This window comes from Gorilla gorilla, chromosome X (assembly GCF_029281585.2).
Source record: "Gorilla gorilla gorilla isolate KB3781 chromosome X, NHGRI_mGorGor1-v2.1_pri, whole genome shotgun sequence".
Classification (NCBI taxonomy): domain Eukaryota; kingdom Metazoa; phylum Chordata; class Mammalia; order Primates; family Hominidae; genus Gorilla; species Gorilla gorilla.
Genome location: NC_073247.2, coordinates 41,665,552 through 41,693,388, shown reverse-complemented (window position 1 = coordinate 41,693,388; position 27,837 = coordinate 41,665,552). Strand labels below are relative to the sequence as shown.

General features: G+C 38.4%; 1 protein-coding gene across 17 annotated transcripts in view; it reads left to right on the top strand.

Moving 5' to 3' along the window:
* The window catches only part of DMD (dystrophin), a 2,091,067-nt gene that overhangs the window by 2,045,872 nt on the left and 17,358 nt on the right, over window positions 1-27,837 (top strand). For all 17 annotated transcript variants that reach the window (XM_055376532.2, XM_055376533.2, XM_055376528.2 and 14 more), the window contains 2 exons: window positions 16,846-17,089; window positions 17,950-18,073. In XM_055376532.2, coding sequence (XP_055232507.1) covers window positions 16,846-17,089; window positions 17,950-18,073 — 368 coding nt within the window. The remainder of the gene's footprint in view (window positions 1-16,845; window positions 17,090-17,949; window positions 18,074-27,837) is intronic.

Below are 27,837 nucleotides of genomic sequence, written 5' to 3'. Positions count from 1 at the left end.
GGTGACATCTCCATGTGTAAATGTCTGACAGTCTGAGAGATAGAACTCTGATGCTTGTAGAAAGGATATAAGCCTGAGATATTAGGTTTGTGAGTCGCCAGCTCACAGGTGGTAGTTGAAACCGAGAGAATGAATTTATATATCCCAGGAGCATGTAGCAGAAGGAGAACACTGGATTTGGTAGAACTCTGGAAGATGTGAACATAAAAATGTGTATTTAATTAGTTTTATTTTTAGTAGAGAATACATGTATATTATTGTACAGAATCCAAAGGGTTCAAAAAGACATATAGAGAAAAGTGAATCCTTCTCCAACCTTCTCCCCTGGCTGTAGTGTTTCCAGCTCTGGAGGCTACCATCTTTCTTGGTTTCTTGTGTTTCCTTCCAAACATGCTCTCTACATATGCAAATATTTGCAAACATATTTATGGTTGTTGGGGTTACTTCACACAGTGTCGTGCAGTGTTCACTCTGGTTTTCTCTTTTTACTTAAAAATCTCTAATTTTCACATGCTGGAGAAATGTGCCAGAAGAAGAGGACGGCAGAGCTTGGGAATGATGGGAGCATTTTCCCACAGGAGGCAGGAGAGAGAAGGGTTAGGGAACTAAAGTGTGGGAGGAGGCGTGACTTTGAATGAGAGAAGGACTGCCTCTGAAGACAAAGTGGTAGGTAAGGAATTTAGGGTAAGGAAGGGAGGAAAGAAGCATAATGGAATGAATGTTAAAATGTCCAGTAGACATCACTGGAAATAATTCAAGACTGATTCCTACGGCTGTTCCCACATGTTTTTAAAGTTGGAGTGGAGAGGAAAGCGTGGTATGTGATACATTTAACGAAACTAGGCATTCAAGTTACTTGGTGTATTAGTCCATTTTCATACGGGGCAATTTACGAAGAAAAAGAGGTTTAATGGACTCACAGTTCCATGTGGCTGGGAAGGCCTCACAATCATGGCAGAAGGTGAGGGAGGAGGAAAGGCATGTCTTACATGGTGGCAGGCAAGAGAGCATGTGCAGGAGAACTGCCCTTTTTAAAACCATCAGATCTCATGAGAGTTACTGTCACAAAAACAGCATGGGAAAACCCCACCCCCATGATTCAGTTACCTCCCACTGGGTTCCTCCCATGATATGTGCGGATTATAAGAGCTATAATTCAAGATCAGATTTGGATGGAGACACAGCCAAACTATATCATTTGGTGACATGGGCCCCAAAACAAAGGGCTACAGAGCCCTTCTTTAGACAAAGGGAGCTAGTTTGATCACAGAAATCAGAAAGCCAAGACCTTTTATGGCAAGGATGAATAAGAGCTGAAGGGTATACATGCCACATTTAAGAAGCTGTGTAAGAATGGGGTCAACCATCTCAGCTCTACTCAGGCAGGGAGGACAGGAACATGGTAGAAGTGGAATCACCATTATTCACAGACTCAGTTTCTAACTAGCAGGGCCAGTGTAACTAAATTTCCTTCAGTTTATCCAAAGTTAATTGAAGTCTGAGGGGACTGATTCATAGTATCCAGTTCATGGCAGTGAATGGATAACCCAGAATGAAAGTTTATTTCTCCCTTTATCCTAATTATCTCTCTTTTTAACTGCCTTGTATTAAAATGTTATCAAGGTTGCCTTAAAGCTTTTTTAGGAGGAGACAGCATCTGGTTTAAGTGCAAATACTAGATCTATTAAAATGAGGAATATATTCATTTTTTAGGCACACAGCATCCTGTGTCTTAGAATCCAGTGTCTTAGGAATCACAATAAAAATCAAATTGTGTTCTGGTGAGCCTAGAGTCTTGGCATCTAAAATTGGATGTTTGTGAGGACTGCTTCATACTGCAAAAAAATTGAAGCACCCCTCTGGCGATTAGAATATTCACATCTTACAAGTACAGCTGCCATCTCCCTAGAACATGCTGGATAAGAGTTTATGGTCTTACAATCCAATTTCCCTTTTTTTTTTTTTTTTTTTTTTTTTTTAGATTTTTCATGAAGACCCTCATCCTCCTGTTGGCCTTCATTTGCCAGTTGTCCCTCTACAGTAGAATTGATTATGGTCATAAGTTTCTTTAGCTACTTTCCAGGCCTGAGGATGTAATTCTGTTCAATTCTGCAGATAGTTACTGAGTGCTTAATGTAATTTTAAAATTATGAGACTACAAAGATGAATAAGCCTTGGTTCTTACCCTCATGGAGCTCAAAATTTATTTTAAAAAAGTTAAAATAGAAACAACTACTTATATCCTGCTGTTACAAGTGCTCTGGGGGCACAGAGGTGAATGATTTATTCTATCAGAGGGAGTAGAGAGGACTTTACACACAGAGTTTAAGAGTTGAAGACTGAATGGGAGTTTTCCAGTCTGAGAGATGGGGGAAGGATGAGTTTTCCAGACTGGTGGACCAGTGAGTAATGTGTGGCTTGGAATGAGGAGAATAACAGGGCAGTGGGATGGTAGGTGGGGACTACTGTTTAAAGGACTTTGTGCATCATACTAAGGAGTTTGGGTTTTATCCTATAAGCAGGTGAACAGTGATGGCTTTTTGACGGGGGGGAAGATTGAGAAAAATAACTGACCTGGCAGAAAGCTAAAGCCATGGAGATTGGTAGAAGCACAGTGGAATAGTCCATTAAAAGATTCCAGGCTCTTAACTAAGGATGTCTTAGGCAAGTGAAGAAGGGGATGGAGAAATTAGAAGGTCACTGAATGAATGAGACCAAGGGAAAATGGAGAGGGGGAGGCATCTGGTGTTACGGAATGTTTTAATTTGGGAACTGGGAAATGATCATTGAAAAACAAACAAAAGCAACCTAGTGCACCCAGGAAAAACTCCTGATTTGCAAAGGGTTAGTGCATGGAGAGAAAGAGCTACGTATCAGACATACTGAATTATCTTTGCCCAAGGACATTCAAGTGGAAATTTCCTATGTTGATTTTACGTATTCAGTTTTCAGAAAGGATTCTTTAAAAAGTCATAGCAATACAATTCCTGCAATATAAATAATAGATCAATGAACATCATAGGGATTAGCATAGTTGATTTGACTAAGCTTCAGATTCAGTTTGAGCTTCCCTGTAGCCAGGGAGATAATAGGAAACAAAGATTTGTCTGTCTCTTAATATTGAATTAAAGAAGCATGCAGCATCCTAAAGAAACATCATTGTTTTCCTGGCTCTACGTAATAATAACAAAAATAGCTGTCTTTGAGTGATTGCTATGGACAGGAACTGTTCTGAGTACATATAAACTCCTATTTAATCGTTAAAACAACCCTATGAAAGAGAGGCTGTTTGCAGAAGATTACGTGGCACAGAGTATTAAGGACACTTCATATGGCCAGCAAGTAATAGGACCTGTATTCCAACTTGGGTGGTGGTCCTGAACTCTTAAGTGTTACACTTGAAGTGATTATTGGCTAGTGTCCTTATCAACATTTTTATAACAAATCCCAAGGGAAATTATATGTGGCTGTTTCTCATGGCCTTTGATAATTGTGGAAAGCTTAACATTAAACACCAAAGATAGGATGACAGTTCTCCAAGGATAAAGGTCACTGTTGCCTAAAATGTATTCTGCAGAATACCACTGAGATACTCTGAGAAAAAAAGGATTCCAAGGACAGGAAAACTTTGAAAGCACTCATACTGGAAAGTCATCATTACATTAGCATTTGCACTGAGGAGTTTGGAAGTGAAGAAACCTGATTAGCTTTGTCTAACCTCATGTTGCTCCCACTTACTTGACCTCGAGCCCAACTGCAATGTTATATGGAACACACTGCGGTAAAGAAATTCAAGTCTGAACTAAACTTTGAAAACCAATCTAGGAGATAGCATAGTTGACTCTCTACTGTAGTTGTTGAGAAGCCTATCTGTTGTGTCTCTGGGAACATCAGAAGATAAAGCTGTAACAGGTGCCCACAGAGGAAGCCTGGATTTTTCTCACCAAAGTAACTTTTGATATGCTCTAGTGGTGAAGCAGTTACCCTGTAGACCCAGAAGCCAGAATGATTTAGTCTGAAAAATCTAAAGATAGGTATTAAATTAACTCTCATGATCATAGAAAATTCTTTGCACCATTTTTGTAGAATATCCCACTGAATAACTTGGCTTTTCACCCAAACCACCAAGAAAAATTGCCACCAGTGACTTGATGCAATTAACTTGCTATCGGGAGTTCTTACTTGTGAAATGATTGAACTTTGAAAGATGTTTACCAAAGACAGCACCTTTAGCTTCATCACAATTACTGTGGAATCTTTCTTTGTAAGGAGTTAGATGCAAAGGCCAGTTGTTGCTTGAGGCCTCTCCTGGATTGTGATTTTAAAGTGTATCATCAACACATGGGAAGATATTTCTCCCTCTTTATCTTATGACAGAAATGCAGGTATAGCTTTCATCTCAAAGTAAGATTAAGGTATAAGTTACAAAGATGTGGAGCTACTGTATGGTCCTGTGTAATGCTACTTGAGGAAGGCTGTTCCTTTCCTGGCACTGAAATTTTAGAGCTTGCATAATCAGTATATCAACCTCGTGTGGCTTGGTGCTTAGCAAGTTTCAGCTTCTAGAGCCCATGGCTAATGGAGACATCCAGGAGAATGTTGGAGAGATACGTCTGAAGTCTTAGAAGAGAAGTCTTGATTAAGGAGTAATGAGTTGCGGGAGGGGGTCATGGTTGTGGCGGAGATGGAAGCCTGGGGAGAGGACAGAGACCTCCTAGGAAGAGAGTTTGTGTAAGAAGAAGACCAAGGACCTCCTGATGTACTTGATTGTAATTGGGCATGAGCAGCCCAGTTAGAAATGGTTTCCTGTTGGTATTACATATGTACATGGATGGCTTCTGCAGATGGCTAAACTCACCCATTTTATTTTTTTACTATCTTAATAGTTAAAATATGACCTTTTCTTGTGTCTCCAAATTCTGAGTTACCTTATGGTGCTAGTCTGTCTGTTGTAACTACAAGTCATAAGTAAATCCATATGATTCTTTTCCTGTAATTTCCTAGTAAATCAAGGCGATAATTTCAAAGATTAAAAATCTGTAGTTTTAGCTTTAGCAGCGAGCATGATTCCCAGTCTTTTTGCCTTCGAGTAAGGTTTGTTACCATGGTGGAAGTAAACAATATCCCACACTCTAGAATGTGAGCTCTTCAAGGGTAAGGGACAGTGTCCTACATATATCTTTATCTCCACAGCACTGGGTACATAAATGTGTTATAAAAATGAATGGGTAAATATCCTTTGGAGTTTTTCTGTTACGTGATGGGTTTTTGGGGTTGATTTTCAGGTATCTCCTTGTTTTTCTCATTTCTTACATTATTTTCTTTCCCAAAATCCCTTAATATACCTGTTTAGTTTGTGATGTCATTTTCCATTAGACTGAAACCATCCAAGTTGTTTAGGCTAACCCAGACTTAAGCATTTTCTGGGCTTATTTTTGGACTCTTTTTAACACTCATCATCTGAAAATATTTAATGTCCACACGGATAATTCTGAAGACATATGCATACCATTTTTCTTTTATGTACATGGGTTAAACCTTGATTTTTCCATAGTAGGAGAAAGCATTATAAGATTTTATTGTTTTCACTGGGGAAATATCTTTTGTGCTATAAGAAATAAAATTTTCAATCTAGAACTTAGTTTTTTATAAGGCCTTTATTGAGATATAATTCTCGTACCATAGGAGTTACCCATTTAAAGTGTATTAGTCACCGATTATTAGTTAATAGGTTAACCAGTATTAGTAATCACTGGTTATTGATTACAGAGTTGTGCAACCATCAGCACACAATTTTAGAACATTTTTATCACCCCCCCAAAAGAAATCCCATCCCCATTTTCAAGTCACTCCCTGTTTCTCCTGCAACTACTCTTTTCAGCCCTAGCAGTAGACAATCCCTGATCTACTTTCTGTCTCTATGGATTTGCTTATTCTGGACTGTTAATGTAAATGAAATAATACAATATAAAGTCTTTTGTGACTGGCTTCTTTCACATAGCGTAATCTTTTAAAATGGTATCTATATTATAGCCCGTATTAGCATTTCATTCTTTTTTTAATGCTGAGTAACATTTCATTGTATGGATATACCACATTTTTTAATCTATTCATTACTTGATGGACATTTGGGCTATTTCTACTTATTGTCTGTTATGGATAGTGCAGCTATGAACATTCATGTACAAGTACTGGTAATTATTTTAAAGAAGTTATTCTGGGCTGGGCATGGTGGCTCACACCTGTAAACCCAACACTTTGGCAGGCTGAGGTGGGAGGATCACTTGAGGCCAAGAATTTGAGACCAGCCTGGGCAACATGGGGAGATACCATCTCTACAATTTTTTTTTAATTAGCCAGGCATGGCGGCTCATGCCTGTAGTCCCAACTACTCAAGAGGCTGGGGCTGGAGGATCACTTGAGCCCAGGAATTCAAGGTTACAGTGAGCTATGATTACACCACTGCACTCCAGCCTGGGTGACAGAGCAAGGCCCTGTCTCAAAAAAAGAAAAAAAAAAAAAGATTCTGTAGTTTCTGTCATTGTAATAGAGGAGGCCATAGGATCATATATGGCAAGAGTATATAGCAGTGCATGCCAGGGAGTGAAAAATAGGCCATCAAATTGAAGTTATTGGGAGAACTTAAGACTAAGTCTAACTACGCATGAGGGATTGAAGCCGGGACACACAAAGCTTAAAATTATGATCCTTCTAGAGACTGTTACGGCTTTTTGCTGACCACAGACAATGAAAGTTTGATATTTTGCTGTATTTGTCTGAAAATGGAAACACACTTTTCCCAATGGCACTATTCCTGAGGACTAGACTTCTTCACCTCTAAAACCTCTCCAATCCTAGTTTTTCCTTTTGGCTGATGATGACCAGCCACTGCCATTTTTGTCTTAGGTTTTGTTAGTCTGTCTTATTTCCAGTTATAAGTGGTTAAAATTTCTTATGAATTCTTCTTTTCTTGTGTTGAACTTTTGATTAATACATTTAGTCTATAGACAGTAATGAATTAGCACCTGATCAGGAATTTGTGAAAAACATCTCAGTCATTAAAGATTAAGAAACTGAAGCCAATTAATATTGTCATGTTCTGTCTCTTGGAACTTGAGCAAGATACAGATCTATGTGTCAAGGACATATCCAGAAAATAGAGTCCACCTAGATACATTAACCCTGTACCCTTGGTCCACATATTTTATTTCAGCAATGATCCATGGACATATTATAATTTGACAGTTTCATCACATACCTAGCGTATTGGGTCAAATCAAGGAAATCTCATCCTAGTGATCTTAACTCAGTGATTTCATTTTGCCCAGATGTTCAGCTGTGATAAACTTTACTAAGGCACAGATGATGGATGATACACAATAATTCCAAAATTTGGGGGTGGCTACAATGTGGCTAGGGGCTAGAACTCAGGTATCTACAGGACAAATATTGAGTGATTAGTCACTTTCTAAGCACTAGATATGCGTATGTTCTGCCAAGCTCAGTAGGTCTAAGTAGATTGCTTTCATTTCAGATAATTAAGTGCTTTCTTTTTATAGGAAGTTTTTAGCACATCTGAGGTTCTAAATCCAAAAAGTAAATAATATATAGAGAAAGAAGTAATAACAATAATAATACTAACCAACATTTATTGAACACAGTATGGGCTGGGCATGGTTCAAAGAAAGTTTGACATATAGAATGTCGACCATACTGACTTAATAATCCTCATAACTGAATTAGTGCTTAAGTCAGTTGCCCAGCCTCAGCAAGCAGCAGAGGCAGGTAAGTCATAAATCAAGATCTTCTGAATCCAAGACCATCTCTCAAGCCTTGTTCTAATTCTCTCCTCAGCCATGGATGGTGAAAGGCACCACAAAGGCAGCGTGTCAAAAAGCGGCATTGTTCAACCTTTCCCCTGATGGGGCAAAGCTTTTATTTTTTTCGTTTACGTTCTTTGATATCTGTTTTAAAATGCAGATATCACTAGAAGAAATGACACTTTATTATAAAATCCCAGTAAAATGTAAATGTCTTATATAAAACCTTTATACTGAGCAAATTTCAGTAGGAAAGGGCTTGGAAGTAAGGCTCTCAATGTTTTAAAGGGGGACAGTGCTAAGAAATGATTAGAAACAAGAGCCTGGAGGGGTCCTGCCATTTTTACTGTTTTGCTTAAGGCTGACCTAAAATATGCATAGTCTTACTTCTCACCCTGTGAGCTTATCCTTATTAATGTCTTTTTCCACCTAGTTTAGGGGTATTTTTGAATTTGTGTTTGATAAAGATGTCTAAAGCTGTACTGTAAAATTTTATTGTCACTTTTTTTTTAAATGGAGTCTCCCTCTGTTACCCAGGTTGGAGTGCAGTGGCATGATCATGCCTCACTGCAGCCTCAACCTCCCAGACTCAAGCGGTCCTCCCACCTCAGCCTCCTCCTCCTGAGTAGCTGAGACTACAGGCATGTGTCACGACATATGGCTAATGTTTTTCAATTTTTTTGTAAAGATGCGGGGGAGGGGGGGGTCTCCCTATGTTGCCCAGGCTGGTCTTGAACTCCTGAGCTCAAGTGATCCTCCCACCTCAACCTCCCAAAGTGCTGGGATTACAGGTGTGAGCCATTGCACTGAGCTTTATTGTAATTTCAAGGGCTCAATGCAATTTCCAGTTTTTAAAGTTCATCTTGCTTGCAGAATTTGTCTTTCAAGAAAAACTGCTAATTTGCTACATTTATAGCTGCTGTAATAGTTCTGTATGATTTACTACATTTGCCTGAATTTAGATTGGTGGATATGATTTAGCTGCTTTTAATATTATATGAGCGTAAAGCCAGATTTCTTGGGATCTATTCCTTTTAGATGGCAATCTTTGTAGTTGTTCTACTTTACAAAATAATCCCTGTGTGTGCTCATGCTTTGGTATACAGTTAAATGTATGATACTGTTAAGAAAACATTGATCACTGGAAAGTGACCTTCATTTCTTTATTTCATAAATATCAGTATACAACTATATAATTACACGTAGTAGGGAAGCTCCATTTAAAGAGTAGATGACTTACACTAAAATCATTTGACCTTTGTAAATTAGTTTAAATTACACAGAGATTGTTGTAATGTTCTTTATCATACATAATAGTTATGATTGCTAGAGAGGCAATCATAAATCATTGCTAAAAGGGCCAGCTGCTTTCATGTTTTCAGCAGGTTGAGTTAAGGGAACAAGCCTTGCCAATTTGATTAATCTCTTATGTCCATTAGTTGGTTGGGAAGTTTTTTTGAGTGTAAATTTGTATGTAGACAACAGAGTTTATATTCTTTATGACATAAAATTAATCAGATATATCTACATATCTGTAGAATGGGGGGATTCTTAGCTCTATAGAGAATAAGAAATACTGGATGGAAGACTTTTTTTTTTTAGGATGACTGGCTATAGGAAGAAATTGTAGTGACAGAAGCCATGTGTAGTGAATTTGAATTAATGTTCCTTAGGGAGCTACCAGAGAAATATAATTTACAAGATAATCAAGAACGTAAATAGATTCTCTGTGGAGTCGTTGTCTGATCACTGACATATATTCATCTGTATTGAAATGACTTCATGACTACATTCTAACAATTAGAGAATCATTAGGGGTGAGATGTACGTGTATACCTTCAAGAAAAGCAAAATATGTATTGGTAATAATATAATTGACAGCTGTTAAAACGAGTACATTGTGTACTTGTTAAACATTAGAGGCTGGGCATGTTGGCTCACACCTGTAATCCCAGCACTTTGGGAGGCCGAGGCAGGCGGATCACGAGGTCAGGAGATGGAGACCATCCTGGCTAACACGGTGAAACCCTGTCTCTACTAAAAATACAAAAAAAAAAAAAAAAAAGCCGGGCGTGGTGGCGGGCGCCTGTAGTCCCAGTGACTCCGGAGGCCGAGGCAGGAGAATGTGAACCTGGGAGGCAGAGCTTGCAGTGAGCTGAGATCGCACCACTGCACTCCAGCATGGGCGACAGAGCGAGATTCCGTCTCAAAAAATAAAAAATAAAAAAATAAAAAAAAACATTAGAATGACTTACCTTGGAACAGTAACTCTGAGGGAACCTTGATCATTTATGAGAATGATCTCCCCTATGTTAATACTGCATCAAAACTAACATTATGGTATACCTCAAAAAGTATTGGCATGGATGTTTTTAAATATAAGAAAATTCAAATGCGTAATTGATAAGGGCTAAATGGCTCAATTTCCCAACCCCTAACAAAAATATGCCCTAACACAGCTCTGTGACTATGACTGCATTTATTAGAAAACATTTAGTAAAAATCATCTCTAGTTCAAACCCTCGAGCACCAGTTCTTCTTGATAATTCTCATGAACAATTAGAAATACCTTAAAAGAGAATTTAGACTCAAATCAAAAAACTTTATTTCATTTGGTTGCAGGCCAAGATACCTCTTTTAACCATTTCTGGCTTTTAGAATCCTTATCATGATAGCTTGTCCTATCTCAGAGCTTCAGGAGGAAAAACTAGTCCCTCAAAATCAAGTTTGCTATTGAGCTTAATAAGAGGTTTCTGTATGTCATATGTTTGTTTAGAAGAAAAGCACTTGTTCGACTCATTTAATCCTGACCTGATGAATTAAGGCTTGAATTAATACTGAGGGAACCTTGACTATACATCTACAAAATCAATGTGTCCTGGTAGGCTTCTGATGAAGATAACATTAGCTCTTGCTTGAAGGCATCTTTCTCTGCTCCTACCATTTATCCAGTGGTAGATACTATATGGAGTGAAAAATGAAAAAGACATAGCTGGGCTTTAAAGCAAGATGAACATCTCTGTGGACCAGAAATGTGAAAGAAAGAAAAAAAAAGCAAAACAGGACTTCGTGAGTCGTAAGTGGGGCTAAATTAGTGGGCTTTCAGCTCCTGCTGTAGTAACAGGGATTAAAATTCTCCTTACAAGGTGGTGGCCCAAAGCCAGGATTACTATTTTAAATCAGAGCCCCACAAAAACACACCTAGAGAGAGACACATACACACTTACACTTAAAAGCAACATGAAAAGAAACAGTTTGCTGCAGGGGTCTACAGCTTATATGCAGCTATGGCCCTAATGCATAGAGCTGAGGGAAGAGGCAAAGATTCGCAGTTGGGAAAGAGAGCATCACAGCCTTGAAACCAGGACCTGAACCAATCTACCTACTGCCTGGCAATGAAATGAGTGATATCTCTGTATCACTCAGTGTAGGAGCTGCAAACTACCAACAGATGTAGCTCTAAACTCTAAGCCCCTGGGTATGGCTGAGAGAAGCCATAAAACCACCTGAGAGAGAGATAATGAGTTTAAAAAGAGAGGAAAATATAAAAGTACACACACATGAGAATAATAGAAAACATACACATGCATATGTATGCACATGCAAAACATCCCTTGCAAAATTTGTCTCCAAATCACAATCCAAAATACAAGAAGAAATGGGATAGCACCCCCCACCCAAGTTAAACATCAAAAAGTGAATTAGGCTGGGAACAGTGGCTCACACCTGTAATCCTATCACTTTGGGAGGCCAAGGTGGGAGGACTGCTTGTGCCCAGGTGTTTGAGACTAGCCAGGGCAATGTAGTGAGGTGCCATCTTTACAAAAAATAATTGAAAATATATTAGCCGGGAGTGGTGGTACATGCCTGTAGTCCCAACTACTCAGGAGGCTGAGATAGGAGGATCGCTTGAGCCCAGGAGGATGAGGCTGCATTGAGCCATAATTGTGCCACTGCACTCCATCCTGGGCAACAGAGTGAGACCCTATCTCAAAAAAAAAGATGAATTAATTCTAGAAGAAAGCAAAATAATAGACTAGTACAACAAAGATTTTTACTTACATTTAAGATGCTTAGACCAGGTGCAGTGGCTCACGCCTGTAATCCCAGCACTCTGGGAGGCTGAGATGGGTGGATCACCTGAGGTCAGGAGTTCAAGAACAGCCTGCCCAACATGATGAAACCCTGCCTCTACTAAAAATACAAAAATTAGCTGGGCATGGTGGCAGGCACCTGTAATCCCAGCTACTCAGGAGGCTGAGGCAGGAGAGTCACTTGAACCCAGGAGGTGGTGGTTGCAGTGAGCGGAGATCACGCCACTGCACCCCAGCCTCCATCTCAAAAAAAAAAAAAGATGCTTAAAGGCATAAATAAGGAGTACCACTCACTAAAATAACAAGAAACTAAGAAACAGAGATGGATGAAATGTAACTAGGTCTGAAAACAAAGATATCTTTGCCAAAAAAACTAGTCATTGAAGTTACTAAACTCAATATACAGGATAAATTCTAGACTTTGTCCTGTCAGAGAAGGCAAGGGAATTAGAAGATGATGCTGAGAATGTTACTGTGCACAACACTCACAGAAAAAGATAAGAAATATAAATGAGCAATTAGGAGAAATGGAGAATTGACCACAGGCTCTACAATATACCTTACTAGAATTTAGAGGTTTATTTAGGAGTGTATTTGAGAGGTTTCAGAAGAAGAGAATGGAGGAAATGGTAGAGAAGTAATATTTGAAGCTGTCATAGCTGAGAATCTTCCAGAATTGAAGAAGGATGTGAGTCTTGAAGGAAATGTGCTCCCAAGAGAAATTTCAAACATCTGGGAAGGAAAGAAAGGCCTGCATTGAGCAATTGATATTCTTTACAGCTCAGCTTTGGCTGATTAAAATGAGCCTTTTCTGTTTTTCACTGGAAACCACCAAAACAGAAATGTTATGTGTTGTATATACCAAACCATGCCTCTTGAACAAGGGTCCTTATAAATAAATCATAAAAGAAGAGCCTTGTGGACAACTGAACCCACAGGATCAAGATACCAAGGAAGATCTCTCTAGAAAAGGCAGTCTCCTGTCAGCACCTTTGTGAAAAATAGGTGGGAAGACAGTAATGGCTTGTTGTACCATCCTGAGGTCCATGTCTAAAAACTGTTTTCAAAAGGAACACCATGGCTGCCCCAATCTGGTAGAAAGAAAAATTTGAATAGGATTCTACATAAAAAGTGTTGCCAGTTAGAACATTTTGTTGAAGTTTTCTTTTAATGAAGAGGGAAAAATAGAAAGTAATTGCTATGGAATGAGACCTTGTGAACATTGGATACTGCTTCAAGTTCACAGAAACATTGAACTGATTGCCAGTTAAGTTGTCAGAAATTAGATTTAATTAATGTGGACAGTTACATACATTGGTGCACACCCAGAGGACCCGTGTGCAGAACCTGACTGAAGGCGTACTTACTTCGATGAATCTCTTCTCATCACTGCTTTGTCAAAGCAGATTGCTATGAAATAAACTATACAAACAACTACCCTTGAAGGTTGATAGCAATAGGATTTCAATCAGTACAGATAGGAGATTCTGTTTCTGTGGATGAAAAAGATCATACATTTATTTTCTGTGTGACTTTAAATAAATTCCTGGAAACCTTGTAATGTTAGGTACTAGGTAGAATGAAAAAAATGAAGCAAAGCAAAACAAAGAAAAAAACCAGAGTAGATTGGGTTTTCTTTCTGCTTCCATGTGGAGATCTAGCCTTTTGAAACTGAGCATTTTGGAAGACATGCCGTCCCCTGTGGAATGTTTATTCCGAGTATGGGACAACAGAAAATATTTAGCAGACCTGGTCATGAGATGATCTTGCTTTCTCAAACTGGACAATGGGAAAACTCTTCTTGGCTACTCACTACTTACGTTTCATGTCTTTTCTCATTGATATAGTTCTCCCACATTTGTGGATAGGAATTTCTCTCACCTGATGAAATATCATCTGTGAACAACAGAACTCTGTCATCTTATTTTGGTATTTATCACAACTAGAAGAAAGATGTCAAGAGTTCTAATCAGTCACTGGATATCAAATATCAGAAGTGTCCTCAATTGGAATTGTATTCTCAGTAAATCCTAAAGCATTTGGGACCTTCACATGTGCTAATACTGTTTATATTTATTTGGAAAGTAACCAAATATAACCAAAAGACAGTGGAATAACCATAGAAACCTTTAAATGGAATAAAATTTATGGCAATAAACATTATTAGGAAGAAAAAGTATACTACCTAGAAACAGTGCAAGAACAACGAGGATCTTCTGTGCATCTAACTATGTAAGTCTAGAAATATATAAAGTGAATTATGATAGAATTAAAAGGAGAAACTAACAAATCCATAATTATATCTCAACACTCATCTAACAAAAATTGATAGCTACAAATAATCAAAAATTAATAAAGATATAGACAACTTTAACAACAAAATCAGCACACTATGTATTTAGAGACTCCATCTTTCCAATGGAAAAATACACATTATTTCAAGTACTCAATGAACATTTTTAGAAAGTGACTGTGAACTAGGTCACAAAAAGAAGTATTGCTAAATTTCAAAGGATCAGTATCATACAGGTGTTCTCTGATTGAAACGCAATTAAATTAGAAATGCACTAAGAAGTGAAAAATGGAAATATAACCACTGTGCTCCTAAATGACTATGGGTTAAGTTAAAAGAAATCACAGTAAGAATTACAAAACATAAGGCACTGAATTGAATCAAGTGATGTATATAAAAACTTTTGGTATATAATTAAAGTGGTACCAAGGAGGAAATGTATAACCCTAAATGTGTTCATTAAAAATAAAAAATCAATGACTTATTCAACCTGTAAAGCAAGAGGAAAAAAAAGAGTAACAAGTAAAACATTATTAATGGACATAAAATGAGACCATGGTAAGTAAGGAGCTTCACTGCATTCTTGGATGTGAAGACTCAATTATTATGAACTTAGTTCTTCCCAGTTTAACCTATGAATTCAATGTAAATCAAACTCAAAATTTCAACAAGCATTTTCATAAAATCAGAAACCCAAACACTAAAATGATGGAGAAGATCAAAGGGATCAGAATAGTCAAGACAATTTTGAAGAAAAACAAAGTGGGCTGAGAAGGCCTATCAGACATCAATTGATTTAAAGCTGGAGTGTAGGATCTACCAGGGATATACAGATAGAACCACAGACTAGAATACAGAGCTCAGAAGCACACCTGTATGTTTATGGACACTTGATGTTTTGCAGAAGCATCGTTAGAGATCAGTGGGAAATAGATGGACCATACAATGAATGAGGCTGGCTTCCTAGTTTATCCATGGGGGAAAAGTAAAATTAGATCGCATGTTCACGGCAAGCAGAAAAATAGATTCTGGGTAAATTCAAGTCCTAAATGTGAAAAAACAAATTTTAAACTTTAAAATGTAGGTGTAAGAAAAGATTTTCGTGAACAAAACATAAAAAGCAGAGAACATACAGGGATATGTTAAAATTTACATATTTTATACCATAGGATGCCATAAGCAAAGTTAAAGATAAGCTACACTAAGATAAGAGTAGGAGATCATATTTGCCATGCACATAACTAACAATGGATTAGCATCTAGAACATATCCAAAGGTTTAAAAAGAAAAAGACAATCCAGCAGGAAAATGGGTAAAGGAAGCATGAAAAGCCAGTTAACATGGAAGAAGTTTAACCTTGCCAGTAATCCGGGATGTATGTGCAAATTAAAATGCACCCATCAGGTTAACTAAAACTTGAATGTCTGATAACACCAAGTTTTTGGTGAGGAGGTGGGCCAAATGGAAAACCTCATTCACTACTGAAGCAAGAGTAAATTGGTAAAACCACCGATTTGTCACCCAGAGCAATTCGGTGACATGTAGCAATGTTGAAGATGTTGCTAAGATCCAACAATTCCACATCAAACTATATTCTGTAAAGAATCTCTTAAACAGGTATCCAAGGAGATAGGTATAAAAAAGAATTTCACTGTATCATTGTTTATAATAGTGAAAAGTTGGAAACAACCTAAATGTCCATGGACAGGAAAATGTTGGCATATTCAAGCAACAGAATAATAATACCTTATGGCAGTTAAAATAGCAAACTATTATGTATCGACCTGGAGAAATCTCCAAAATGGTGTTGAAGGCAAAAAGCAACTCTTAGAATGGTATGTATATTCTTAAATGTGAAGTTCTTAAATTTAAAGTTTAAAAACATGCAAAATAATGCTATTAGATTGAATCACATAAAATGGGTGTTTTTGTAGGTGAAAGAAAAATACAGGCAAACATCAGCATCTTTTTTAAGCTCAACCTAGTATTTGTTGATACATTTATGGTAACACTGGGCATGAAATTCAGTGTGGCATTATCTCCTTGAGGGCAGCGGGGAGGAGAGAATGGTATGGTGTTGAGGCGGGCATGTGAGGGAGCTTCTGCTTTGGCTGTTAACTTTTCTTTCTTCAAAAAACTTTTCAGGAAAATATGGCAAATGATAAACTTATCAAGGGGAGGTGGTAGGAACATGGGTATACTTACTCCATTCTTATACATTTCTGTTGAAAATATTTGCTAATGTTTAGAGCAAACCAAAGTGTTGATAGAGGTATAAAATTTTTAATCTCATGACATTATAAAGAAATATTTACAAAGTGATTAAATCCTTTGCTGCTTACTTATCTGAACATACCACTCATGAGGCTTTTAGTATAACATAAAAAATTGAAAAGCATGGCTCCCTTCACACACCGGGCAAAAGCTTCAAATTTTGTTTTGTTCTTTTAGCACTGGTAAGATTGTCATCATTAAAACCATTCATTAGTGCCTCTTTTGCTTGCTGTTCTTCGGTGGCAGTCAGATGCATCTATCTACCATGGTATATAAAATTTGGTGATGATATTCAAATTACTTTTTTTCTTCTTTTTCTTTTTCTTTCTTTTTTTTTTCTTTTTTACTTTTTTGATGCCAATAGGAATCTGCAAGCAGAATATGACCGTCTAAAGCAGCAGCACGAACATAAAGGCCTGTCCCCACTGCCGTCCCCTCCTGAAATGATGCCCACCTCTCCCCAGAGTCCCCGGGATGCTGAGCTCATTGCTGAGGCCAAGCTACTGCGTCAACACAAAGGCCGCCTGGAAGCCAGGATGCAAATCCTGGAAGACCACAATAAACAGCTGGAGTCACAGTTACATAGGCTAAGGCAGCTGCTGGAGCAAGTGAGGAGAGAGATGGGATTTTTACAAACATTCATTTTTCCCTCTTAAACAAAACTAAACCTCAGAGAGCACTTTTTATGGGTGCAACAAGCATCAATTCTTAAGTGCTTGGTATGTGCCTACAAAGTGATAGTATCAAAGGATAGAAGTAGAGGAGGTAGAAAAACTAGTGTGTCTTTTTTGTATTTGTTCAATATTGTTTCCTACCAAAGTGGTTTTTTCTTGACCAATTTGAAATTCGTCTTGGGGAAAAAAACGCCTAAAGGTTTCCACTAGTTCTCTAAAAGTGAATATTTCACTTCTTGAAATGGAACTATTTCATTTACAATTAGTTATATTTTCTGGTATACCTTTGTGTTTTTTTTTCTCCTAATCCCTAACACATAGTTCTTTAAGCCTCCATCGAAAACCTAGCAAGATACTGCATCGTAAGAGGACCTACCTGGACATAGTTCTGGCTTTCTGGGAATTTTAAATTTTTCAGTTATGTTCTCTCTATCTTGTTACTTAATACTTCACAAAGATATGAATCTTCCATTACAGTTTTGAGATCTCACATAGTCTCATCATTCACACATGACCTTCTAAATCTTCCAGTTATTTAATGTAATGATGTATAGTCTCATTCCAGTGTAGCTCTGATTTTTTCTCAAATTTATAAGGGAGCACAATTCAGATACAAAGACAGTATCCATGGATTATATCAACAGTGAAATATCCCAAATTAAACATTCTTTGGGAGGGCTTCTAAAGTAGGAAGGGTCAAAATTTATGAGTCCTGAGTGTCTATAATATTTTGAAATTTATACATTTGTATGTTTATTATGAAAAGTAATTCTGTTTTCTTTTGGATGACTTAGCCCCAGGCAGAGGCCAAAGTGAATGGCACAACGGTGTCCTCTCCTTCTACCTCTCTACAGAGGTCCGACAGCAGTCAGCCTATGCTGCTCCGAGTGGTTGGCAGTCAAACTTCGGACTCCATGGGTAAGTGTCCTAGCTACTCTCAGATTTTGTTATGTGAAGAAAGGTAGAGTCATATTACAGGGACATGAATATTTGGCCATAAGTGTTTGACTCATTTTGGTATCAGGGAGCCACTGAAAATCATATACCAGGTGAAAAAAGTCTAAAAAGAAAATTCTAAAAAGGTGTATTCTGGCAGCTCTATCTGGCCCACAGAAAACTTGTATAGGTGAGAAGACCAGTTAGGAGGCAATTGCCAAGGCCAAGATTCGTGAGTTCTGAGGGCCTGCACTTAAGAGATGTGGGAGGAGGGGACTGTGAGACTATTCTATAAAAATAGACTTGCCAGGGGGCTGGGCGTGGAGGCTCACGCCTGTAATCCCAGCACTTTGGGAGGGTGAGGTGGGCGGATCACAAGGTTAGGAGTTGAAGACCAGCCCGGCCAATATGGTGAAACCCTGTCTCTACTAAAAATACAAAAATTAGCCAGGCATGGTGGTGTGCGCCTGTAGTCCCAGCTACTCGGGAGGATGAGGCAGGAGAATCGCTTGAGCCCAGGGGGCAGAGGTTGCAGTGAGCCAAGATGGCACCATTGCACTCCAGCCTGGGCGACAGACCAAGACTCTGTCTCAAAAAAAAAAAAAAAATAGAGTTCCCAGGGTCTGGGGACTGAGTGCAAATTGTAAGAAGAGGAATGAAGGGAGAGGATTTGGTTGGAAGAAGATAGTGAAACTTTTGATTGTGGACATAATGTGTTTGAGAAATTGACAGGTCTTCTAAGTCATGTCCCAAAAGAAATTAAGATACAGATCTATACTTGAAGTAAGTGGGCAAACTGGAGAGATTTGAGAATGAGTTTCATAGAATTGATTGCTGAAGGGTGTGAGATGAGAAATCTATAAAATCTATAACACAGGTGCTTCGATCCAGTGCCTTGGAGAAGACCTCCATTTGGGTAATGGGATAGTAAAGGATGGATAAGTAGGGAGGTTCAAGGAAGATGTGACGAAAAGGTGAAATGCTAAAGAGAGCTCAATGGAAATTAAAATAAATCACAGTCCATTGGGTCACTATAAATGCATTGGGTAATTTTGAGAAACCATTTTAGGCCAAGAGAAGGGAAGGTGGAAAACTTCTGTTTCAATGAAATGAAAGACTAGGTAATCTTAAAATGAATGAGGATTAAGGAAAGTGAAGACAATTTTGAAACATTACCAAGTAAGAAGGAAGCCTTAGGCAAAAGTTGGATGAATTTGTTGAGGAAATGGTCCACATGTTCTGTTCTCATTCTTAGCAATGTTCTCTGCCTAGGACTAGGTTCTAAGAAAGGTGGAGCTGATGAGGCATAAATGATCAAAGGTCAAAACAAGAGTAGGGCATTTTACAGTGGTAATGAATGGCTAGGACAGGGGTTCCTAGCCAGCTGCTCATTGGTTTTTCCTGCTGTGTCTGGCTAGACAATAGAGGGTTTTATGAAGGCCACAAATACTTGGTCCCCCTTCCTCATTTCTGTTTCTCTGTAAAGGCCCAGTAGGAGTCAGCTCCATCCTCTATCCTTACTTTTCCCTGGGTCCTAAACTGGTTATATACTTGGTCCTCTCAATCTTACCTCACAGAATAGAAAAGACCTGTGACTCCTTGGTGCCATACACTTACAGCTCTATTGCCTGATATGATGATGTGTTCAGGAATTCATTTCGTACTTGAGCTCTTCCATGAGGGTAGAATAAAGGGAGGCAAAGTGCCTTAACCAAAATGGATAGGACAGAAAGGAAAAGTCAGGGGTGTGGGTGAGTTTTATGGAGAAAAATTTGGAGATCATAGTCGGGAAAATTCAAAAGTTGGATATCATGGAAGTAAAATACTTTCAAGCAATTTCTACATCTAACATGGTGGCTCCCAGTGAGCTGCTGAAGATTTTACTTGGAGATCACTGAGGGGTAAGGAGTACAGTTCATGGAGTTGATGAGACCAGCGTTGCTGAGCTTATCAGCAGAGGGGTGAGGTCCAGATCCTGACGACAGTGGTAGATCAGGATGGAAAAGATGTTGAAGAAGATGGACGAGGGCTCTGAGGAGATGAACATTTCTGAGGAAAGAGACAGGGTGGTTGAAATGAATGTGATGAAGTTCAAGAACCTGGAGCAGTGGGAAGAGGCACATCCTCCTCTGGAGGAGCCAAACCTTGTAGGAAAGCCAGGTTTTGATTTTTTTGAGAAGGAAAAGGATATGTTTGAGGTTATTTTCCTGAATTTACTACACCTCCATGATTTAGGGCAATCTCTGTGTCAGATTCTCTCTCTCCACCTGAGATCTGAATATAGCTAATAAACTGTTGGGATTGTAAATGATAACACACTACATGAAAAACAACTGTATGCATTTGCAAAGTCTGTAAATTCTGAAAACAACTGAGCTTTAGTACCTCTTATTTTTTTCTACTTCAGGATTTTCCCCCTTTTTTAAGTAAGTAAAGCATATGAAACTAAGTTACATATTTTAGTGCTGAGATTCAGAGCCCTGGGTGCTTAGAAGCATTAATAATTATTTAGGTCGTTGACAATGGCGAATAGGCAGCATACTCGTTAAAGCACTCAAATTAAAGTGCACATTAGGATGTGGTCCTGATGCTCTGTGGAGCTAAAAAGATCATGGTAGAACTGAATACCAGGACAGAAGTGCTATATTCCAATGGCTAAGTTAAGCTAAGAGATAACTTGCTGGTATAAAATGGATAAGCTGTGTTGTTAAATTTGTCCTCTGAAAGAAAAGACTGAATTCAAAGGTACTTTTTCTTGAACTGTGTATTAATCTGTTTTCACACTGCTATAAAGAACTACCTGAGACTGGGTAATTTATGAAGAAAGAGGTTTATTGACTCAGTTCCACAAGGCTGGGGAGGCCTCAGGAAACTTACAATCATGGGGGAAGGTGAAGGGGGGGAAGCAAGGCATGTGCTACGTAGCGGCAGGAGAGAGAAAGCGAGGGGAGAACTGCCACACTTTTAAACCATCAGATCTTATGCGAACTCACTATCATGAGAACAGCATGGGGGAAACCGCCCCCATGATCCAGTCACCTCCCACCGGACCCCTCCCGCAGCACATGGGGATTACAATTCAACATGAGATTTGGATGGGGACACAGAACCAAACCATATCAAACTGCATAAGCTAACTTCATTTAAAAAGGAAAAAAACCTTACCATCTTCTTGAAGGATGCACACAGGTGTTTAAATAAATGCAGTGTATATACTTGTGCTTTGAAGGTTTGAGAATAAGGCTGGGATTTGCTGAACCACATTCTGGATAGAGCTGCATTCCTTAAATATGCAACCCCGATGACTGATTTTCTTTTAAGTGAAACATGAGAGAAGTCATATTAGGTGATGTGTCTAAAGAGTCAACATATTTCCTCAAGCCATGAAATACTTATCACTGAGTCTCTATGTACCAATTGTATTCTGTACAGTTCTTACTGAGACAATGTGCTAATGAAACGTACATTCTATTGGAGGAAGCAAATACAGAACAAAATAGAAATTAACAATGTTTATCCCCTATTGGCTCTCATGGGCTCCATATACAAATCTATGATGTCCAGACGACTCCTTATCTCTGATGACTCCTAACTTTCCACCAGATTACTGTTTTTTGAAGCATTTTATATTTTATTTATTTAAAAATTAAACTGTTCCTTTGCTTTTTAAAAAATTTATCATGTACATTTGAGGTTTATGACATAATGGCTCCCTAGCTTTTTATTTAGAACAATTTCAAACTTATGGCAAAACTGCAGTTAATTCAACAGTTTGCCACATTTGCTTTATATCTATTTATTTATGTACTTTTACATTCATGTGTTGTTAAATGGATTGCATATATTTAGATTAACATGTATATCTGTATGTGAACATATTTTTATATATTGTATATGTTTATATTTTATGTGCATATTTAATCATATTCATGTGTGTATATACTTTGTGGATTTTTTTTTTCACTGATCCACTCAATGGTTAGGTTTCATACATAACACTTCACCCCTAAACACTTGAACATGTGCCTTCTAAAATGAAAGATATTCTTACATAAGCACAATTATCATGCTCAAAAAGAACAATACTGTTATATAATGTAGAATTTAAATTCAAATACCTCCAATTCTGCCAATTAATATTCTTTATAGCGATATTTTACATTCAGGATCAATGAAGGTGCAGCTTTGCATTTTGTTATGTCCCTGTAGTCTCCTTTAATCTGAAGCACTTTCCCAGCCTCTTTAAATCTTTCATGACATTGATATATTAGAAGAGGTCGGGCTAGATGTTTTGTAGAATGTCCCCCAATTTGAATTTGTCTGCTTGTATCCAAGTGATTGGGTTCGGGTTAAATGTTTTATGCCAGATTACCATATAGGTAAGGTATCCTCAGTACATCACATCAAGGTTTTCCTCAAGATTCTCCACCCACTTCACCGTTCTTCACTCTCCCTGGGCGCTCCTTCCATACTTTGGCTTCTGCTATGCTGACAACTCTTAAGTCAAGATTTCCAGCCCAGACCTCCCACCTGAGCATCTTCTGGATAAAATTATAAATAAAAATATAGCCTAATCTGAAATCATGATCAACCTTTGGAGCATCTCTTCCAATTTCCCAGTCTATAAAAAGTCATTTTCTATACCTTCTTCCTTTACTTGCCTTCCTTAGCTATGTTCCACCACCATCAATCCAGTCACCAAGGTCAGTGTGTTTTGCTACTTATGAAAAAGAACAAAATTCTTCAATTCAGCTACTTCTGCCCAAATTTAGCCCTCATCATTTGTTACCTGAACAGACAAAATGAATAATTTCCTAATTGGTTCCTCTGCCTTTGGTCTCTCTCCCTTTCTAAGCTATCTTCCAGAAACTTCAGTTCCTCTTCTACCATTCAAATTATATCATATTATTCCCCTCTTTAAGCATTTTATGCCTTCTGTTTGACAACAGAATAAATGTGCTCTTTGGCCTCGAGTACATTATGTTCTTAACCTGAAATATAGCATCCTTTCTTTTCACTCAGTGAGTTTTCTTTTGGAACTTAATCATGCATTGTATCATTCTGGTTTTGTTGTTGTTGTTGTTGTTTCTTTTGTGTGAGACGGAGTCTCGCTTTATTGCCCAGGCTGGAGTGCAGTGGTGCGATCTCAGCTCATTGCAACCTCCACCTCCTGGGTTCAAGCGATTCTCCTGCCTCACCCTCCTGAGTAGCTGGGATTACAGGCTCGCCACCATGCCTGGCTACTTTTTCTTGTATTTTTAGTAGAGACAGGATTTCACCATGTTGGCCAGGCTGTTCTGGAACCCCCAACCTCAAGCAATCCACCCGCCTCAGCCTCCCAAAGTGCTGGGATTAAAGGCACGAGCCACCACACCCAGCCATGTTTTCAGACAGTTACTAGTACTTCTTTCTTCTGCCTACAACTCCCTAGAACTTAAGCTCCTTAAGGACAGGATGTAAGTCTTGCTCATTGTCATTACTATATGAGGACACTCTGTGCAACAAACAATCAGTAAAGTGCTTGTTGAGTTAATATTTTAGAAATCAAGCATAATACATTCTTGTGTACACATGGAACAGCCCACACGTTTAGAAAATGTAGCTACTAGTTTCAGTATCTTTCAGCACCATTCACAACTGATCAGCTAATAATCAGCAACAACATTGTACACCATAATATATTAAAGGTGTTACACACAGAATTTATGTGTGAAATTGAAAGCATCGGTCCTATATCATATGGAAAAAAATTAATTGAAGCCAAATATTGGGTATTGGATACATCATTGTGCTTTTTCTTCTAAAAAATACTGGAGAAAGGCAGGAAATACACAAGTACTAAGATAATAACACATCCAGTCGGAAACTGGTTAAAATCCAAAGAAAAATGTTGGTGGGCGTATTTGTTCATACACAGCCCCCTTTATAAGAAAAAATAATTTCTTGTACACAGCTCCTTTTTAAAAAAAGAGAAAATAATTTGCTTAGATTCAGACAAAAACACAGGAGTAATTCTTGTGTCTATTCTGCATAGGCTGCGTAGGTTCTGGCTAAAATCACTTTTTAAGCAGATAGAACCATTATCAGCATTTGAATCAAAGGGAAGTGAGTCAGATGGGATATCTTCCCTTCAAGAAAGGGATCTGAAACCATCGTTATGTTTCAGAAGACTGAAGAATATCTTGTCATGGCAAAGCATTCCTTTTCTTTTTTCTCGGATTAAATTGAGTCATCCCACTTCTTTTTTCTTCACTTCAGCAGTGATTAAAGGAGACTATCATATTTTGCTATATCACGGTACTATTTAACTTTGACTATGTCTTTCCTTATTTTAAAAAATGTTTCAGTGATTTATTTGGACCACAATCAGACAAGCCAGGAAGACCAAATAGCTAATAATCCAAAAAACATTATTTTTCTCTTTTTATTATTTCAGTAGTTTTCAGGGAACCCAGGTGGTGTTTGGTTACATGAATAAGTTCTTCGGTGGTGATTTCTGACATTTGGGTGCATCCATCACCTGAGCAGTGTACACTGTACCCAACGTGTAGTCTTTTATCCTTCACCCCCCTCCCACCCTTCCCCCCGAGTCCCCAGAGTCCATGGTATCATTCTCATGCCTTTGCATCCGCATAGCTTAGCTCCCACCTATAAGTGAGAAAGTACAATGTTTGTCTATTCCTGAGTTACTTTACTTAGAATAATGGTCTCCAACTCCATCCAGGTTGCTGTGAATGCCATTATTTCATTCCTTTCATGACTGAGTAATATTCCATGGCATATGTATGTGTGTGTGTGTGTGTATACACACACACACACACACACACACACACACACACACACATATAAACACCACATATATACTGCATTTTCTTTATCCACTCGTTGGTTGATGGGCATTTAAGCTAGTTCCATATTTCTGCAATTATGAATTGCGCTGCTATAATCTTGGTATGCAAGTATATTTTTCACATAATGACTTCCTTTCCTTTGGGTAGATATCCAGTAGTGGGACTGCTGGATCAAGTGGTAGTTCTACATTTTAGTTCTTTAAGGAGCCTCCATAGTGTTTTCCATAGTGGTTGTCCTAGTTTACATTCCCACCAGCAGTGTAAAAGTGTTCTGTTTTCACCACATCCACACCGACATCTATTATTTATGCATGTTTGTGGAAATCACCTTGGAGTAGAGTCAAGTTTAAGTGTTAAAGAATTGCCATCAACTAAGTTTAAAATCCCCCAAACACTAGCAATATGCTATTTGAGCAGGCAATGAATCCGTGAAGTAGGGATAAGGGCTGTGCAGGTCTCTAATGTGCAACTGGAACTCAATAAGTATTTTCTTGTTGAATAAGTGAAAAAAGTGAAAAGGTGTTTTTGTTTTTGGTGATGAGGGGCTTGTGATGACAGGTATTATTGTTAGAGTCAGAAATATTTTGAGGTTGCCTATTAATATGGTTTGGCTCTGTGTTCCTACCTAAATCTCATCTCGATTTGCAATCCCCACGTGTCAGGGGAGGGACCTGATGGGAGGTGATTGGATCATGAAGAAGTTTTCCCCCATGCTGTTCTCGTGATAGTGAGTGAGTTCTCAGGAGAGCTGATGGTTTTAAAAGTGTGTGGCACTTCCCCCTTCTCTCTCTCTCTCTGTCTCCCTCTCTCTCTCTCTCCTGCTGCCATGTAAGAGGTGCCTTGCTTCCCCTTTGCCTTCCACCATGATTCTAAACTTATAATCATGAGGCCTCCTGAGGCCTCCTCACCCATCTGGAACTGTGAGTCAATTAAACCTCTTTCCTTTATAAATTACCCAGTCTCAGGTAGTATCTCTATAGCAGTGTGAAAATGGATTAATACACCTATTATGTTGTAGCTACATAGTGTATGATTAGACAAGCCATAAATATTATATCTGGCTTGTTTCATGCCCATAACAGTGTATCAGTCAGCTGTTGCTGCATAACAAATAACCACAAAATTCTCAAGTTGCATATTTCTCATTCACGCATCTGTTGTTTGGCTGAACTTTTGCTGGCACTCAGCTGGACTTGACACCAAGTTGTGGTTTGGGTTCAGGTCTGTTCAACATGTCTCTCATCCTTCTTGGGCTAGCAAGCTACCTGGGCCATATGCTTCTTGTGCACATAAACACAAGCGGGCAACCCCAACCATTCAAAGACATTCTAAGCCTCTACTTTTGTCATGCCTACTTACATTCCCTTTTCCAAAGCAGGTTATGTGGCCCAATCCAAATCCCCAGGCCAGGGAAGTACTGTTTTCCCAGCTCTTGTTCACTCTGCTTTATCTACATTAGACTTCTTGCTGTACTTGAGGAAGCCAGTCACACTCTCCTCTCAGAGTCTTTGCATATGCCAATCCTTCTGTCTGGAGCACTTTTCCCTCAAATACTTGTGCAACTCATACCCTCCAGTTCTTAAGGCTTTTGCTCAACTGCATCTCATCAATGAGGACTTCCAAGACTCCACTTTCTGATGACTCTCATTGTCCCTTGCTAGTCCTCTCCTCAGAGTGTTCATCACCACTCAACATACCTATATAGTTTACTTGTTAAGCCTGTGTGCCTCCTTTTGTATGCGAGTTTCACAGAGAGAGTATGTGGGTGGGGTTTGTTTGCTTATTGCTATATCTTCAGTGAACAATATGCCAGGCACTGTTCAACCATTTGAACAGTGCCTGGCATATATAGTTGGATTTTAATACATATCTGAATAAATAAATGAATCTTACTATTTTTAAACTTTTGTGGTTTTTAAAAGGCATTTTAAAAATCTGGGTTAGTATCAAATATTACAATGGTATTACTTTAACTTCAGGTTTCATTTAGCTGTTTTAACTTTTACAATATATTCTGACACAGAAAATATTAGACATTAAGCATTTTTCAATGAGTTGATTCACTTCTACTCATGCACATATGTGATGTCTGATTTCGATTCTTAAAAAGAGATGAGCCTGGGCGTGGTGGCTCACGCCTGTAATCCCAGCACTTTGGGAGGCCGAGGCAGGCGGATCACGAGGTCAGGAGATTGAGACTATTCTGGCTAACACGGTGAAACCCTGTCTCTACTAAAAAATATAAAAAATTAGCCAGGCGTGGTGGCACGCGCCTGTAGTCCCAGCTACTCAGGAGGCTGGGGCAGGAGAATCGCTTGAACCTGGAAGGCAGAGGTTGCAGCTAGCCGAGATTCCACCACTGCACTCCAGCCTGGGTGACAGAGCAAGACTCCATCTCAAAAAAAAAGAAAAAGAAAAAAAAAGCAATGAGTTAAAACCATCTTGAGAAATCATGAAAATATTGAGAAAAGAAGAAAACAAGATTATACTCTACTTGTTTTTATACTACCTAGAATGTAATAGGCACTCAAAAAAACGTCTGAATGGATACAATTATCACTGCCTTAAAAGTTTTCCATTAAAGCAAATAAGCCAATTTTACATTTGTATTATACTTGGACACTCATATTAAAGACTCACAGAGAGTTTATCTGGAAAGATAAACTTGGCTGACATCATTAGGTTTATACTTTATAATTTGATCTTTGAAATAATTCAGGAACAGGAATGCCAGTCACGTCATTGAACTGTACCTGAATTTTAACACAGTACAATTGAGTTCCTAGAGCTCCAATATGATGTAATTAAACTGTCAGAAATATTAACATGGATGTTCATGAGCGTCGTTCATGATGTTCTCTTGGTTCTGATTTATTCAGTAAGGCATACTGTCAC